The following is a 14,102-nucleotide window of genomic DNA, read 5'->3' as shown; positions in this document are numbered from 1 at the left end:
ATTATGCTGCGGACTCCCCATCTGAAAATGCTTTGTGCCAGGGACCGGCCAGAAGATATAGAAATATTTCAAACACGTTTCAAGATTTAAAAAAATAAATATTCAAACTGCATTTGTCGCAGCGTGGCATTTGACGCGTGACGCAAACTTCTGTTATTATGTACTGCACATGAAGTGCAGTACATAACAAAACAAAAAAAACATCACCAATCAAGCACGTGCATGTCTGTAAAAAAGTGCCCCCTCCCCAGACCATAGCATTTACAATGGTGAAATAAATGTAAATGTCTCCTTTCCATGCCGTACCCAAAGGCAGCATTCAAGAGAATTGTGTGTGTGTGTGTGTGTGTGGTCTCTCTCTAGATGGGTTCTACGTGACATGGGGTGCGTCAGAAGGCTCAGTGATGGCTCCAGGTCAGGCCCTGCCTCCTCACGGTAAACCTCTGGGACGCCTGGACTCGGCTGACCTCAGGCAGGTCATACAGAAGGTAAACACACCACGCACCGCTGGGACATGTACCCATCACTCTGTAAGTCACTGGTTCCTATTCTTATTCCCCTGGAGCATCCCTTCCTATACCTACTTGATGGGGTAGAAGTAGAAACAACTTATGTATAAGCTCATTTTGTATTTATGAAGAAAAAAAAACTTGGGGAAACTTTTCATTGGGAAATAACCTCCATTCACCCCTCTGGTCTTTCTCTCATCACTCTGTCATTCGGTCTCCTTCCATCCCATCTTCCCACGCCACCACCTCCTCTCTTTGTCCTTATGTTAAATCTAACCTTGGAGGTGTTAGAGACACCATGCACCCTCCGTCCCACACTTCCCCTTTAATGCTCTTGTCCTTAATTAAGATACATCTGTCTATCCATCTTCACAAACACACATACCCAGACAGTCTGCATTCATAGTCAACACAGACAGCCCTTAAAACAAGGCTCCAGACCTCCCAAAACAAACTGGTCAGGCTCCTACTTGGCCTCACCCCCCGAACCCACCTCACCCCTGCCCACTTTGACAGGCTGGGATGGCTTAGGGTCGACGACAGAGTACAGCATCTTGCAATGGGTCTGGTCCACAAGATTCGATACACCACTAAGATACCCATGTACCTGTCTAAATACTTCCTTAATGTAAACGAAGTCCACACCCACAACACCAGAGGGAGTGCAACAAACCATGTACAACCCAGATTCGGCACAAACAAGGGACTAAATTCTTTTCGCTCCTATGCCACCAAAATGTGGAACGCCCTACCAACAGTCATTAAGACATGTGAATCCCTTGACTTCCTTCAAAACCGCTCTCAAAGGGCACCTACGGATGGCTGCAATTCGAAACTGGCCTCTGTAAAATCTGAATCCCCCCATCCCCCATTTCCCCTCACTGTATATGTATCTTTTCCCTTTTTGCTTCCTATATGATGAATTCCTGTTCTGTTCCTTAACTACATAGAAGTGTCTATTTGTATGTCTCTAAATGTTTTGATGAATTGAACAATGTGGACCCTGTTGTAAACAAGTGTAATGCTTAATTGGGTCGTCCACTCACAGTTAACAGTCTTTGTATTGAGTTTGTGCTTGAAATGTACTGTAATTCTACAAACTGTTAATACATATTTCAATCAATCAAAACAGGCAGGGAGTGTGTGTGATTGAATCCTGTGTCATTAAAAGCCTGCGCCCAACGTGGGGCTCGAACCCACGACCCTGAGATTAAGAGTCTCATGCTCTACCGACTGAGCTAGCCGGGCCTGTTAGAAACTTGATATAATTTAGGCATTTAGCAGACGCTCTTACATATAGATATATTTGGTCTGACCATCAAACTCCACACACTGAAGTGTTTGTGCACGGACACCAACACTCTCACTCCTAAATGTACAGTACAAAGCAATATATTTGGCTATATTGTTTCTCCTTCTCTCCATCCATTCATGCAGGGATCGGTCCTGTACAGCCGTGACAACAGGGAGCTGGACCTGCTGCTGTTCTGGGAGGTGTGTGATTTCGTGTCGCGGGTGGACCGTGTCCTGAGCCGCCCAGGGGGCTCCCTGCTTCTGGCGGGCCGTAGTGGGGTGGGCCGGCGCACCGCCACCTGCCTGGTGTCCCACATGCACGCCTACACGCTGCACACGCCCAAGATCTCCCGCGGCTACTCCCTCAAACACTTCAGCAACGACCTGAAGACGGTAAGGAAATTCAGCACTGCTATGTTATGTAGACCGTATAGTGTTCATAGTTTAAATGCACAGATTATTGATTTTCTTTGGGTTATTGGTTTATGTATGGATTAACCCATTCTGAACGGGCACCCATTTTGGTGTTAGCATTACGTTATGCTTTAGCTATTTAAAAATAGCAGATCTACAAGCTCATAGCGCGCCACCGAGTGGCGCGCTAAGAGCTTGTAGGTCTGCTATTTTGGGTTAAGAGCGTGTGCGTGTGTTTGTGTGTTTGTGTGTGTGTGTGTGTGTGTGCGTGTGTGCGTGTGTGCGTGTGTGCGTGTGTGCGTGTGTGTGTGTGTGTGTGTGTGTGTGTGTGTGTGTGTGTGTAGGTGATGCAGCTAGCAGGGCTGGATGGCCAGCAGGTGGTGCTCTTGCTGGAGGACTACCAGTTTGTCCATCCGTCCTTCTTAGAGATGGTCAACAGTCTGCTGTCCTCAGGTCTGTTCTGTCCACCTCGTTCCACTGGTACTAGGGGTACGAGGGGTCTATGAATTAGTAATACATAAATTAAAACATCTAATGGATGTCTGTGGCCTAATGTATATCAAACCAGGGTTCATTGGAGGGGGGGGGGAAGAACAAAGAAAAAAAGAGAACTACTGAACTAACTCAGGGGCTCTCAACCCGTGGGTGGCCCCCTCGGGGGGTCGCAACTGAATGCCTGGAAAATAGCACTTACCCTACCTTTTCGTGGGCATGGTGTGTGGATGTTCCATACATTCATATGAATGGTGTGTGGATGTTCCATACATTCATATGTATGGTGTGTGGATGTTCCATACATTCATATGAATGGTGTGTGGATGTTCCATACATTCATATGTATGGTGTGTGGATGTTCCATACATTCATATGAATGGTGTGTGGATGTTCCATACATTCATATGAATGGTGTGTGGATGTTCCATACATTCATATGAATGGTGTGTGGATGTGTGTGGATGTTCCATACATTCATATGAACGGTGTGTGGATGTTCCATACATTCATATGAATGGTTTGTGGATGTTCCATACATTCATATGAATGGTGTGTGGATGTTCCATACATTCATATGTATGGTGTGTGGATGTTCCATACATTCATATGAATGGTGTGTGGATGTTCCATACATTCATATGAATGGTGTGTGGATGTTCCATACATTCATATGAATGGTGTGTGGATGTTCCATACATTCATATGTATGGTGTGTGGATGTTCCATACATTCATATGAATGGTGTGTGGATGTTCCATACATTCATATGAACGGTGTGTGGATGTTCCATACATTCATATGAATGGTGTGTGGATGTTCCATACATTCATATGAACGGTGTGTGGATGTTCCATACATTCATATGAATGGTGTGTGGATGTTCCATACATTCATATGTATGGTGTGTGGATGTTCCATACATTCATATGAATGGTGTGTGGATGTTCCATACATTCATATGAATGGTGTGTGGATGTTCCATACATTCATATGAATGGTGTGTGGATGTTCCATACATTCATATGAATGGTGTGTGGATGTTCCATACATTCATATGAATGGTGTGTGGATGTTCCATACATTCATATGAATGGTGTGTGGATGTTCCATACATTCATATGAATGGTGTGTGGATGTTCCATACATTCATATGTATGGTGTGTGGATGTTCCATACATTCATATGAATGGTGTGTGGATGTTCTCAGGTGAGGTACCTGGTCTGTACTCTCCAGAGGAGCTGGAACCTCTGCTCTCCTCCCTCAAAGACGCTGCCTCTCAGGACGGCTTCACCGGACCGCTCTACAACTACTTCTCCTACAGTCAGTATTCCATCCATCCATCCATTAATCCATCCATCCATCCATCCATCCATGAATCCATCCATCCATCCATTTTCTATTGAGGATCTCTCTTCAACATCTAGAGCAGTGGTTCAGGAGTGCTTTAGGATTATATTGATATACAAATAGTTATGGTTAGTAGAAGTAGTCCATTACTAGTTCACCTGCCATCCATCCGGGCTATGGGAACATCGACCACTACTACAGATCCCGTGGTCTGCGAGGACTGTTCACACACGCTAATTCTGGGTGCCTGCCATGCAATGACAGAAACACAGGTTGAAATCCGCAACACATACTTAACTAGAAAAAAAATTTCAAGAAATTTTACTGGGTGCCTGAAGCTCGCCAAGTCTGTGCAGCATTTGAGCCACGGACCACCATTTGATGACATTTAGCCTCTCAGAAGGGTCCATTTGGTTACATGTGAGCCAGGTCTCCCCATTGACTTTCAATGAGGTATTTTGTCTTAGTTCATTGCGCATTACGTTGCCACCAACATTCTAATGCTAACATGCTAACATGCCAATACTAACATGCTAACATGCTAATACTAACATACTAGCATGCTAACATTTCAATGCTAACATGCTAATGCTAACATGCTGCTAACATGCTAATGCTAACATGCTAATGCTATAATGCTAACATGCTAATGCTAACATGCTAATGTTATCATGCTAGCATGTTAATGCTAACATGCTAGGATACTTACATTTTAATGCTAACATGCTAATGCTAACATGATATCATGCTAAAATGCTAACATGCTGCTAACATGCTAATGCTAACATGCTAATGCTAACATGTTAATGCTATCATGCTAATATGCTAACATGCTAATGCTAACATGCTAATGATATAATGCTAACATGCTAATGCTAACATGCTAACATGCTGCTAACATGCTAATGCTAACATGCTAATGCTAACATGCTAATGTTAACATGATAACATGCTAATGCTAACATATCATGCTAAAATGCTTACATGCTGCTAACATGCTAATGCTAACATGCTAATGCTATCAAGCTAACATGCTAATGCTAATATGCTAACATGCTAATGATATAATGCTAACATGGTAATGCTAACATGCTAATGCTAACATGCTAACATGCTAATGTTAACATGCTAATGATATAATGCTAACATGCTAATGCTAACATGCTGCTAACATGCTAACATGCTAATGCTAACATGCTAATGCTAACATGCTAATGCTAACATGCTAACATGCTAATGCTAACATGCTGCTAACATGCTAATGCTAACATGCTAACATGCTAACATGCTAATGCTAACATGCTAATGTTAACATGCTAACATGCTAATGATATCACGCTAACATGCTAACATGCTAATGCTATCATGCTAACATGCTAATGCTAACATGCTAATGATATAATGCTAACATGTTAATGCTAACATGCTAACATGCTGCTAATATGCTAACATGCTAATGCTAACATGCTAATGATATCATGCTAACATGCTAATGCTAACATGCTAATGCTATCATGCTAACATACTAATGCTAACATGTTAATGCTAACATGCTAACATGCTAATGCTAACATGCTAATGCTAACATGCTAATGCTATCATGCTAACATGCTAATGCTATCATGCTAACATGCTAATGCTAACATGCTATCATGCTAACATGCTAACATGCTAATGCTAACATGCTAACATGCTAATGCTATCATGCTAACATGCTAATGCTAACATGCTAATGCTATCATGCTAATATGCTAACATGCTAATGCTAACATGCTAATGATATAATGCTAACATGCTAATGCTAACATGCTAATGCTAACATGCTAACATGCTGCTAACATGCTAATATGCTAACATGCTAATGCTAACATGCTAATGATATCATGCTAACATGCTAATGCTAACATCCTAATGCTATCATGCTAACATGCTAATGCTAACATGCTAATGCTAACATGCTAATGCTAACATGCTAACATGCTAATGATAACATGCTAATGATAACATGCTAATGCTATAATGCTAACATGCTAACATGCTAATGCTATCATGCTAACATGCTAATGCTAACATGCTAATGCTATCATGCTAACATGCTAATGCTAACATGCTAATATGCTAACATGCTAATGCTAACATGCTAATGATATAATGCTAACATGCTAATGCTAACATGCTAATGCTAACATGCTAATGCTAACATGCTAAGATGTCTGAGCTGTAAGGGTCCATTTGGTTTCGTTCAGGGGGGCGGCCCGGTTCTGGCGAGCCGCCCTGCTTCTGAAACGGTCGAGAAATGACAGTTACGTGTTTCCCCGATTTTCTCCATTGACTTTCAATGTGTGTGTGTGCGTGCACATGTGTGCATGTGCGTTCGTGTGTGCGCGAGTGGTGGTCAACTTGGTCTAAGTGCATGGAGCAAGTTTCAAGACTGTAGCATGTTGCAAACACAAGTTATAGCTGTGTAAAGGCCAGCCAATAGGAATACAGAGGGGCGGGGCTTAAGCAATTAAGCCATTACAGCTTGTTCCTCTTGATGGTCTACGTCCATGTACCAAAGTTTGAGGCTGTAGCATGTTGTAAGCAATATTTGGAGCTGTGTAAAGGCCAGCCAATAGGAAGACAGGGTTTGTGTGTGTGCGTGCGCGTGCGTGTGTGTGTGTGCGCTCAGGGGGGCAACCCGGTTCTGGTGAGCCACCCCGCGTCTGAAACGGTTGAGAAATGACAGAGTTACGTGTTTCCCCAATTGTCTCCATTGACTTTCAATGTGTGTGTGTGTGCGTGCACATGTGTGCATGTGCGTGCGTGTGCGTTCGTGTGTGAGAGGTGGTCAACTTCACCTTGAATCATTAACAATGTATCATTTTCAGCTGGGATACGCTATGCAAATGCACCCACTATTGAAAGTAAAAAACACACTGACTCAATGAGAGAATTTGTTCAGACATACGGTCCGAACAAATTGCTCTAGCGCAAAAAGTAAAAGTCGAATGTGATTTTTGTTTTCGCCGTGAGTGACCCGAGACATTGAGGTACGCCGTGTGCGATCGTGGTATTGGTACGATAAAACACGTGGTCATAAGAGCGAGTTAAGAAATTGTGTTTGTGATGAAAAAATTGCTGACTCATTCAAGCAGTTAACATGAAGTTCTATGACACATTATGATGGTACACCTGTCGCTTTCAGGGCTGTAGTTCACGTACCGTATGAATCTGGGCTGTGGTTGTGACATTGGGTGAAAGAGGACGAGTGTGGCTACAAAATTACCAAAACCCATGCGTGTAAAGTTAATATTTTGGCCGTGAGGACGATTTGTTCGGAGAATTTCGCTACAGTTTTCACATTGGCTTCTCCCTCTGACCCGCTCTCTCTCTGGCCGTGCGACACTGAGAGTCGAGAGTTTTGCTCAGACCACACACACTTTGAGCGAGTTAAGAAATTGTGTTTGTGATGAAAAAATTGCTGACTCATTCAAGCAGTTAACATGAAGTTCTATGACACATTATGATGGTACACCTGTCGCTTTCAGGGCTGTAGTTCACGTACCGTATGAATCTGGGCTGTGGTTGTGACATTGGGTGAAAGAGGACGAGTGTGGCTACAAAATTACCAAAACCCATGCGTGTAAAGTTAATATTTTGGCCGTGAGGACGATTTGTTCGGAGAATTTCGCTACAGTTTTCACATTGGCTTCTCCCTCTGACCCGCTCTCTCTCTGGCCGTGCGACACTGAGAGTCGAGAGTTTTGCTCAGACCACACACACTTTGAACTGAGATAGCGGGCAAACCGTGCAACGCATTCGAATTCCGTCTGAACCACAACAAAGTCGATGGCCTCGTGTGCTGTTTGAGGTTTAAATCGTGTTTCTACGTAACAGTATGCCAGAGCAATGTGGCTCCAAAGTAACGTGTCGTTTTCTGTTTTTACCCGCGTTTCCCCATTGACTTTGCATGGGGCATTTTTCGCGTCGTTTATTGCGAATTACGTCGGCACGGTAACCCGAAACGGAAAGAAAAGCACAAGCACACCATTCCCGGCCGAGCCGCACGTTTCGATGTATATATTGTGGGGCTTTGGTAAACCGTGCGGCCGGCCGTAGACGTCAAAGTTTCGTGTCTTGATGATTACGATTAAGTATGTGTTGCGGATTTCAACCTGTGTTTCTGCCATTGCATGGCAGGCACCCAGAATAATAATCGTACTCAAGACACGACACTTTGACGTCTATGGCCGGCCGCACGGTTTACCAAAGCCCCACAATATATACATCGAAACGTGCGGCTCGGCCGGGAATGGTGTGCTTGTGCTTTTCTTTCCGTTTCGGGTTACCGTGCCGACGTAATTCGCAATAAACGACGCGAAAAATGCCCCATGCAAAGTCAATGGGGAAACGCGGGTAAAAACAGAAAACGACACGTTACTTTGGAGCCACATTGCTCTGGCATACTGTTACGTAGAAACACGATTTAAACCTCAAACAGCACACGAGGCCATCGACTTTGTTGTGGTTCAGACGGAATTCGAATACGTTGCACGGTTTGCCCGCTATCGCAGTTCAAAGTGTGTGTGGTCTGAGCAAAAATATCGACTCACAGTGTCGCACGGCCAGAGAGAGATCGGGTCAGAGGGAGAAGCCAATGTGAAGACTGTAGCGAAATTCTCAGAACAAATCGTCCTCACGGCCAAAATATTAACTTTACACGCATGGGTTTCGGTAATTTTGTAGCCACACTCGTCCTCTTTCACCCAATGTCACAACCACAGCCCAGATACATACGATACGTGAACTACAGCCCTGAAAGCGACAGGTGTACTATCATAATGTGTCATGAAACTACATGTTAACTGCCTGAATGAGTCAGCAATTTTTTCATCACAAACACAATTTCTTAACTCGCTCTTATAACCACATTTTTTATCGTACCAATACCACGATCGCACACGGCGTACCTTAATGTCTCGGGTCACTCACGGCGAAAACAAAAATCGCATTCGACTTTTACTTTTTGCGATAGAGCAATTTGTTCGGACATACGTTCTCTCACTGAGTCAGTGTGCTTTAAACTTTCAATAGTGGTTGCATTCGCATAGACTCAGCTCAGCTGAAAATGATACTTTGTTAATGATTCAAGGTCAAGTTGACCACCTCTCACACACGCACACACACGAACGCACACGCACGCACATGCACAAATGTGCACGCACACACACACACATTGAAAGTCAATGAAACAAATCGGGGAAACACGTAACTCTGTCATTTCTCAAAAGCGGGGCGACTCGCCGGAACCGGGCCGCCCCCCTGAACGAAACCAAATGGACCCTTACAGCTCAGACATCTTAGCATTAGCATGTTAGAATCTTAGCATTAGCATGTTAGCATTAGCATGTTAGCATTAGCATGTTAGCATTAGCATGTTAGCATGATAGCATACATAACATGCACAACATACACAAGTGTATGATCAAAACAAGCAAACATGCACAACATACACAACAGAAGGACATACATACACACGCAAGCCCGCCGTTGGAGCAGTTAGGCACCGCTCAAAACAGAAATAAAGAATGAAAGTTTTCAACCCTTTTCATATCAAGGCACATCATTATTATTCTGTGTTTGAGCCACGGACCACCATGGGATGAGATTCAGCCTTTCAGAAACCACCAAAGACTCCGGCACTAGTCAGTTTGTCGCCGCCCGGACGCATGGGTATTTTAGGAAAACCTTCACTTTCAATTCCCCCAAAAAATCAGGAAGCAAAATCACCGTATAGCTAATGTGAGCATCGTAACTTTAAAAGTCATCAGAACCGCGAGGATATTGTAACCGTGAGGTAGCGACGATTCAGTAATGAGCCGCTAACATCGACGTTCTGATCAATCTTGTCACACTGTTTACAACAGAAAAGTTTTTTCTCCAGTGTGGATACGCTGGTGGCTCTTGAGATTGCCTAACTGATTGAAGCTCTTGTCACAGTGCTTACAGACGAAAGGCCTCTCCCCTGTGTGGATATGCTGGTGTGTCTTGAGGCTATGTAACACAGTGAAACACTTTCCACACTGTTTACAACAGAAGGGTTTTTCTCCAGTGTGGACACGCTGGTGTGTCCTGAGGTGACCCATCTCACTAAAACTCTTGTCACACTGTTTACAGTAGAAGGGTTTTTCTCCAGTGTGGACACGCTGGTGTGTCTTCAGATCAATTGACTGACAGAAACTCTTGTCACACTGTTTACAACAGAAGGGTTTTTCTCCAGTGTGGATACGCTGGTGTCTCTTCAGGTTACCAATCTCACTAAAACTCTTGTCACACTGTTTACAACAGAAGGGTTTTTCTCCAGTGTGGATACGCTTGTGTGCCTTCAGGTTACCCATCACACTAAAACTCTTGTCACACTGTTTGCGTATAGCTTTTTTTCTTTTTGGGCTTGACCCCATCTTATAACTGCTTGCAGCTATATTTTTTATCGTTTCCACAAAAGGAAAGGAAAGAAGACGGGGGGGGGGGGGGGGGGGCAGGTGGTTAAAAAAATCACACTTTTGTGAACTGAGTGGTGCAGGCTGCTCAAAAACACCTCTGGCTGGCTGCCACCGGTATTGCAGCTGTTCATACTCTAAACAGAAGGACATACATACACACGCAAGCCAGCCGTTGGAGCAGTTAGGCACCGCTCAAAACAGAAATAAAGAATGAAAGTTTTCGACCCTTTTCATATCAAGGCAAATCATTATTATTCTGTGTTTTGAGCCACGGATCTGAAATGGTGTCGTAAACATTTTACTGTTTTTTTAATTGTGATTGTCATATTGTGGACTTGCTATCATGCAGGGGGTCCTTTAGGGGGCTCCAGGGGGTCGCCAGCTAAATGTGTTGATACAGAGTCGTAATCAGTATCACTTCAACCCAATATGATGCATATTGGGATTACGAAAAAATAGGCGATCTACAAGCTCACAACGTTGTGCTCTCTCTCTCTCTCTCTCTCTCTCTCTCTCAATTCAATTCAATTCAAACATGCTCCAAGAAGATTGGATTCTTGCTCCAGATTGGAGATTGGATTCTTCTCCATGCTCCAAGGTAAGGACTTACTCCAATGAGGCGTGTCCAGGATTTACTCCAATCCATCTCCAATCTCATCTTCTGAATCTCTGGGATGAGATTCAGCCTCTCCGAAACCACCAAAGACTCTGGAACTAGTCAGTCTGTCGCCGCCCGGACGCATGGGTATTTTAGGAAAAACCTTCACTTTCAATTCCCCCAAAAAATCAGGAAGCAAAATCACCGTATAGCTAATGTGAGCATCGTAACTTTAAAAGTCATCAGAACCGCGAGGATATTGTAACCGTGAGGTAGCGACGATTCAGTAATGAGCCGCTAACATCGACGTTCTGATCAATCTTGTCACACTGTTTACAACAGATACGTTTTTTCTCCAGTGTGGATACGCTGGTGGCTCTTGAGTTGGCCTAACTGATTGAAGCTCTTGTCACAGTGCTTACAGACGAAAGGCCTCTCCCCTGTGTGGATACGCTGGTGTGTCTTAAGGCTATGTAACACAGTGAAACTCTTTCCACACTGTTTACAACAGAAGGGTTTTTCTCCAGTGTGGATACGCTGGTGTACCTTCAGGTTACCTAACTTACTAAAACTCTTGTCACACTGTTTACAACAGAAGGGTTTTTCTCCAGTGTGGACACGCTGGTGTCTCTTCAGGTGACCCATCTGACTGAAACTCTTGTCACACTGTTTACAACAGAAGGGTTTTTCTCCAGTGTGGACACGCTGGTGTGTCTTCAGATAACCTGACTGACAGAAACTCTTTCCACACTGTTTACAACAGAAGGGTTTTTCTCCAGTGTGGACACGCTCGTGTTTCTTCAGATCACTTGACTGACAGAAACTCTTGTCACACTGTTTACAACAGAAGGGATTTTCTCCAGTGTGGATAAGCTGGTGTCTCTTCAGGTGACCTATCTGACTGAAACTCTTCTCACACTGTTTACAACAGAAGGGTTTTTCTCCAGTGTGGACACGCTGGTGTGCCTTCAGGTGACCTATCTGACTGAAACTCTCCTCACACTGTTTACAACAGAAGGGTTTTTCTCCAGTGTGGATACGCTGGTGTACCTTCAGGTTACCTAACTTACTAAAACTCTTGTCACACTGTTTACAACAGAAGGGTTTTTCTCCAGTGTGGATACGCTGGTGTGCCTTCAGGTTACCCATCACACTAAAACTCTTGTCACACTGTTTACAACAGAAGGGTTTTTCTCCCGTGTGGATACGCTGGTGTGCCTTCAGGTGACCTATCTGACTGAAACTCTTCTCACACTGTTTACAGACGTGAATTTTCATTCCTGTATAAGTCATCTGACGTGTCTTCACTTCTCCTGGTGGAGTCAAAGTCTCTGTAAACAGTTGATGACTGTACAATCTAGGTTCATCTACGTCTCCTTGTTCCTGGCTTGTTATTACAATGCTGGTGATTTGCTGACAGGATTCTGAGGGGATCGGTCCCTTTCTGGGCATTTGGCAGTAGAGGTCGTCGTGGCTCGGTTTGTATGTACAACCAGAACGGTGGACCTTAGCCTGGGAAGATTGAGACTCCTTCCTGGAGTGGTGGTTCATCATCTATACATGGACCGTAATGGCGTTGTAGGTTCTGTCGGGGAATGGACAAGTTGTCCTCACTCTTCTGTCTCCTTATGGACAATTTATTTATCCTCTCTTTGACTCCCTTTGTTTTCCACCTCCTTCTTTCACAACACTGCGTAGAGACAACTAAAACTCCTGATCTACGTGTAATGAAGTGGAATTGAAAAATATTTTCTTGAATAATTATAATACTGAGTAGAGTTCTGATCTGACCTCACTCACAACACAACCGGTTGCCGTGCATATGCCTGACTACACTAAATATTTGGGCAATATTTGGGCAATAATGACGTCATCAATATGATATCTTTATTTCTATTTTGCGTATAGCTTTTTTTCTTTTTGGGCTTGACCACATCTTATAACTGCTTGCAGCTATATTTTTGATTGTTTCCACAAAAGGAAAGAAAAGGAAGGGGGGGGGGGCAGGTGGATAAAAAAAATCATACTTGTGTGAACTGAGAGGTGCAGGCTGCTCAAAAACACCTCTGGCTGGCTGCCAGCGGTATTGCCTCTAGCGACTGGTAAGCTACTACTCGGTAGATATTAGCGAGACCATTCTGAATCAATTAAAAAAAAACTCTTATCACATCAATCACGTCAATGGCGGGAATCGACATTAGGAAAAAATCACGTCGTTTGGCAGTCAAAGGGTTTTAAAGTCCATAGGCTTTGTTTGCAAAAACATGTCATCATAACTACCCTTAACAAAGGTTTAGGGTTAGACTTGGCTGGCCTATGATGCAATTTCTAGCGCCTCTCAAACATGCTGTCATTTCTGATCCCTCCCCCCTTGTGTTGTTTTTCAACTTTGACCTTCACTGACATACTGTCACAGTCGACTTGCACAAATCACGCTGGTGTGCCTTGAGGCTGCTTAACACAGTAAAATGCTTGTCACACTGTTTACAACAGAAGGGTTTTTCTCCAGTGAGGACATGCTGGTGTGTCTTGAGATGGCCTAACTCATTGAAGCTCTTGTCACAGTGCTTACAGACGAAAGGCCTCTCCCCTGTGTGGATACGATGGTGTCTCTTCAGGTGACACACCTGACTGAAACTCCTATCACATTATTTACAGTGAAAAATGACGTTTTTAACTCAAATCAGATGGGGGTCGGCACGCACGCGCACACGCACACGCACTGGCTGCCAGTGGTATTGCAGCTGTTCATACTCTAAACAGAAGGACATACATACACACGCAAGCCAGCCGTTGGAGCAGTTAGGCACCGCTCAAAACAGAAATAAAGAATGAAAGTTTTCGACCCTTTTCATATCAAGGCAAATCATTATTATTCTGTGTTTTGAGGTTGAGATTGAGCCTTTCAGAAACCACCAAAGACTCCGGCACTAGTCAGTTTGTCGCCGCCCTTTCTTTCT

The 14,102-nt window shown here is 43.8% G+C and overlaps 1 protein-coding gene across 1 annotated transcript in view; it reads left to right on the top strand.

The window, feature by feature from the left end:
- The window catches only part of dync2h1 (dynein cytoplasmic 2 heavy chain 1), a 389,827-nt gene that overhangs the window by 76,698 nt on the left and 299,027 nt on the right, over positions 1-14,102 (top strand). The window contains exons 53-56 of the mRNA XM_083773699.1: positions 364-488; positions 1,947-2,195; positions 2,561-2,669; positions 3,919-4,032. Coding sequence (XP_083629825.1) covers positions 364-488; positions 1,947-2,195; positions 2,561-2,669; positions 3,919-4,032 — 597 coding nt within the window. The remainder of the gene's footprint in view (positions 1-363; positions 489-1,946; positions 2,196-2,560; positions 2,670-3,918; positions 4,033-14,102) is intronic.

Source organism: Protomyctophum parallelum (genome assembly GCF_964188405.1).
Source record: "Protomyctophum parallelum genome assembly, chromosome: 9".
NCBI lineage: Eukaryota > Metazoa > Chordata > Actinopteri > Myctophiformes > Myctophidae > Protomyctophum > Protomyctophum parallelum.
The sequence above is the reverse complement of the archived record's forward strand: the minus strand, read 5'-3'. Positions and strand labels throughout refer to the sequence as shown.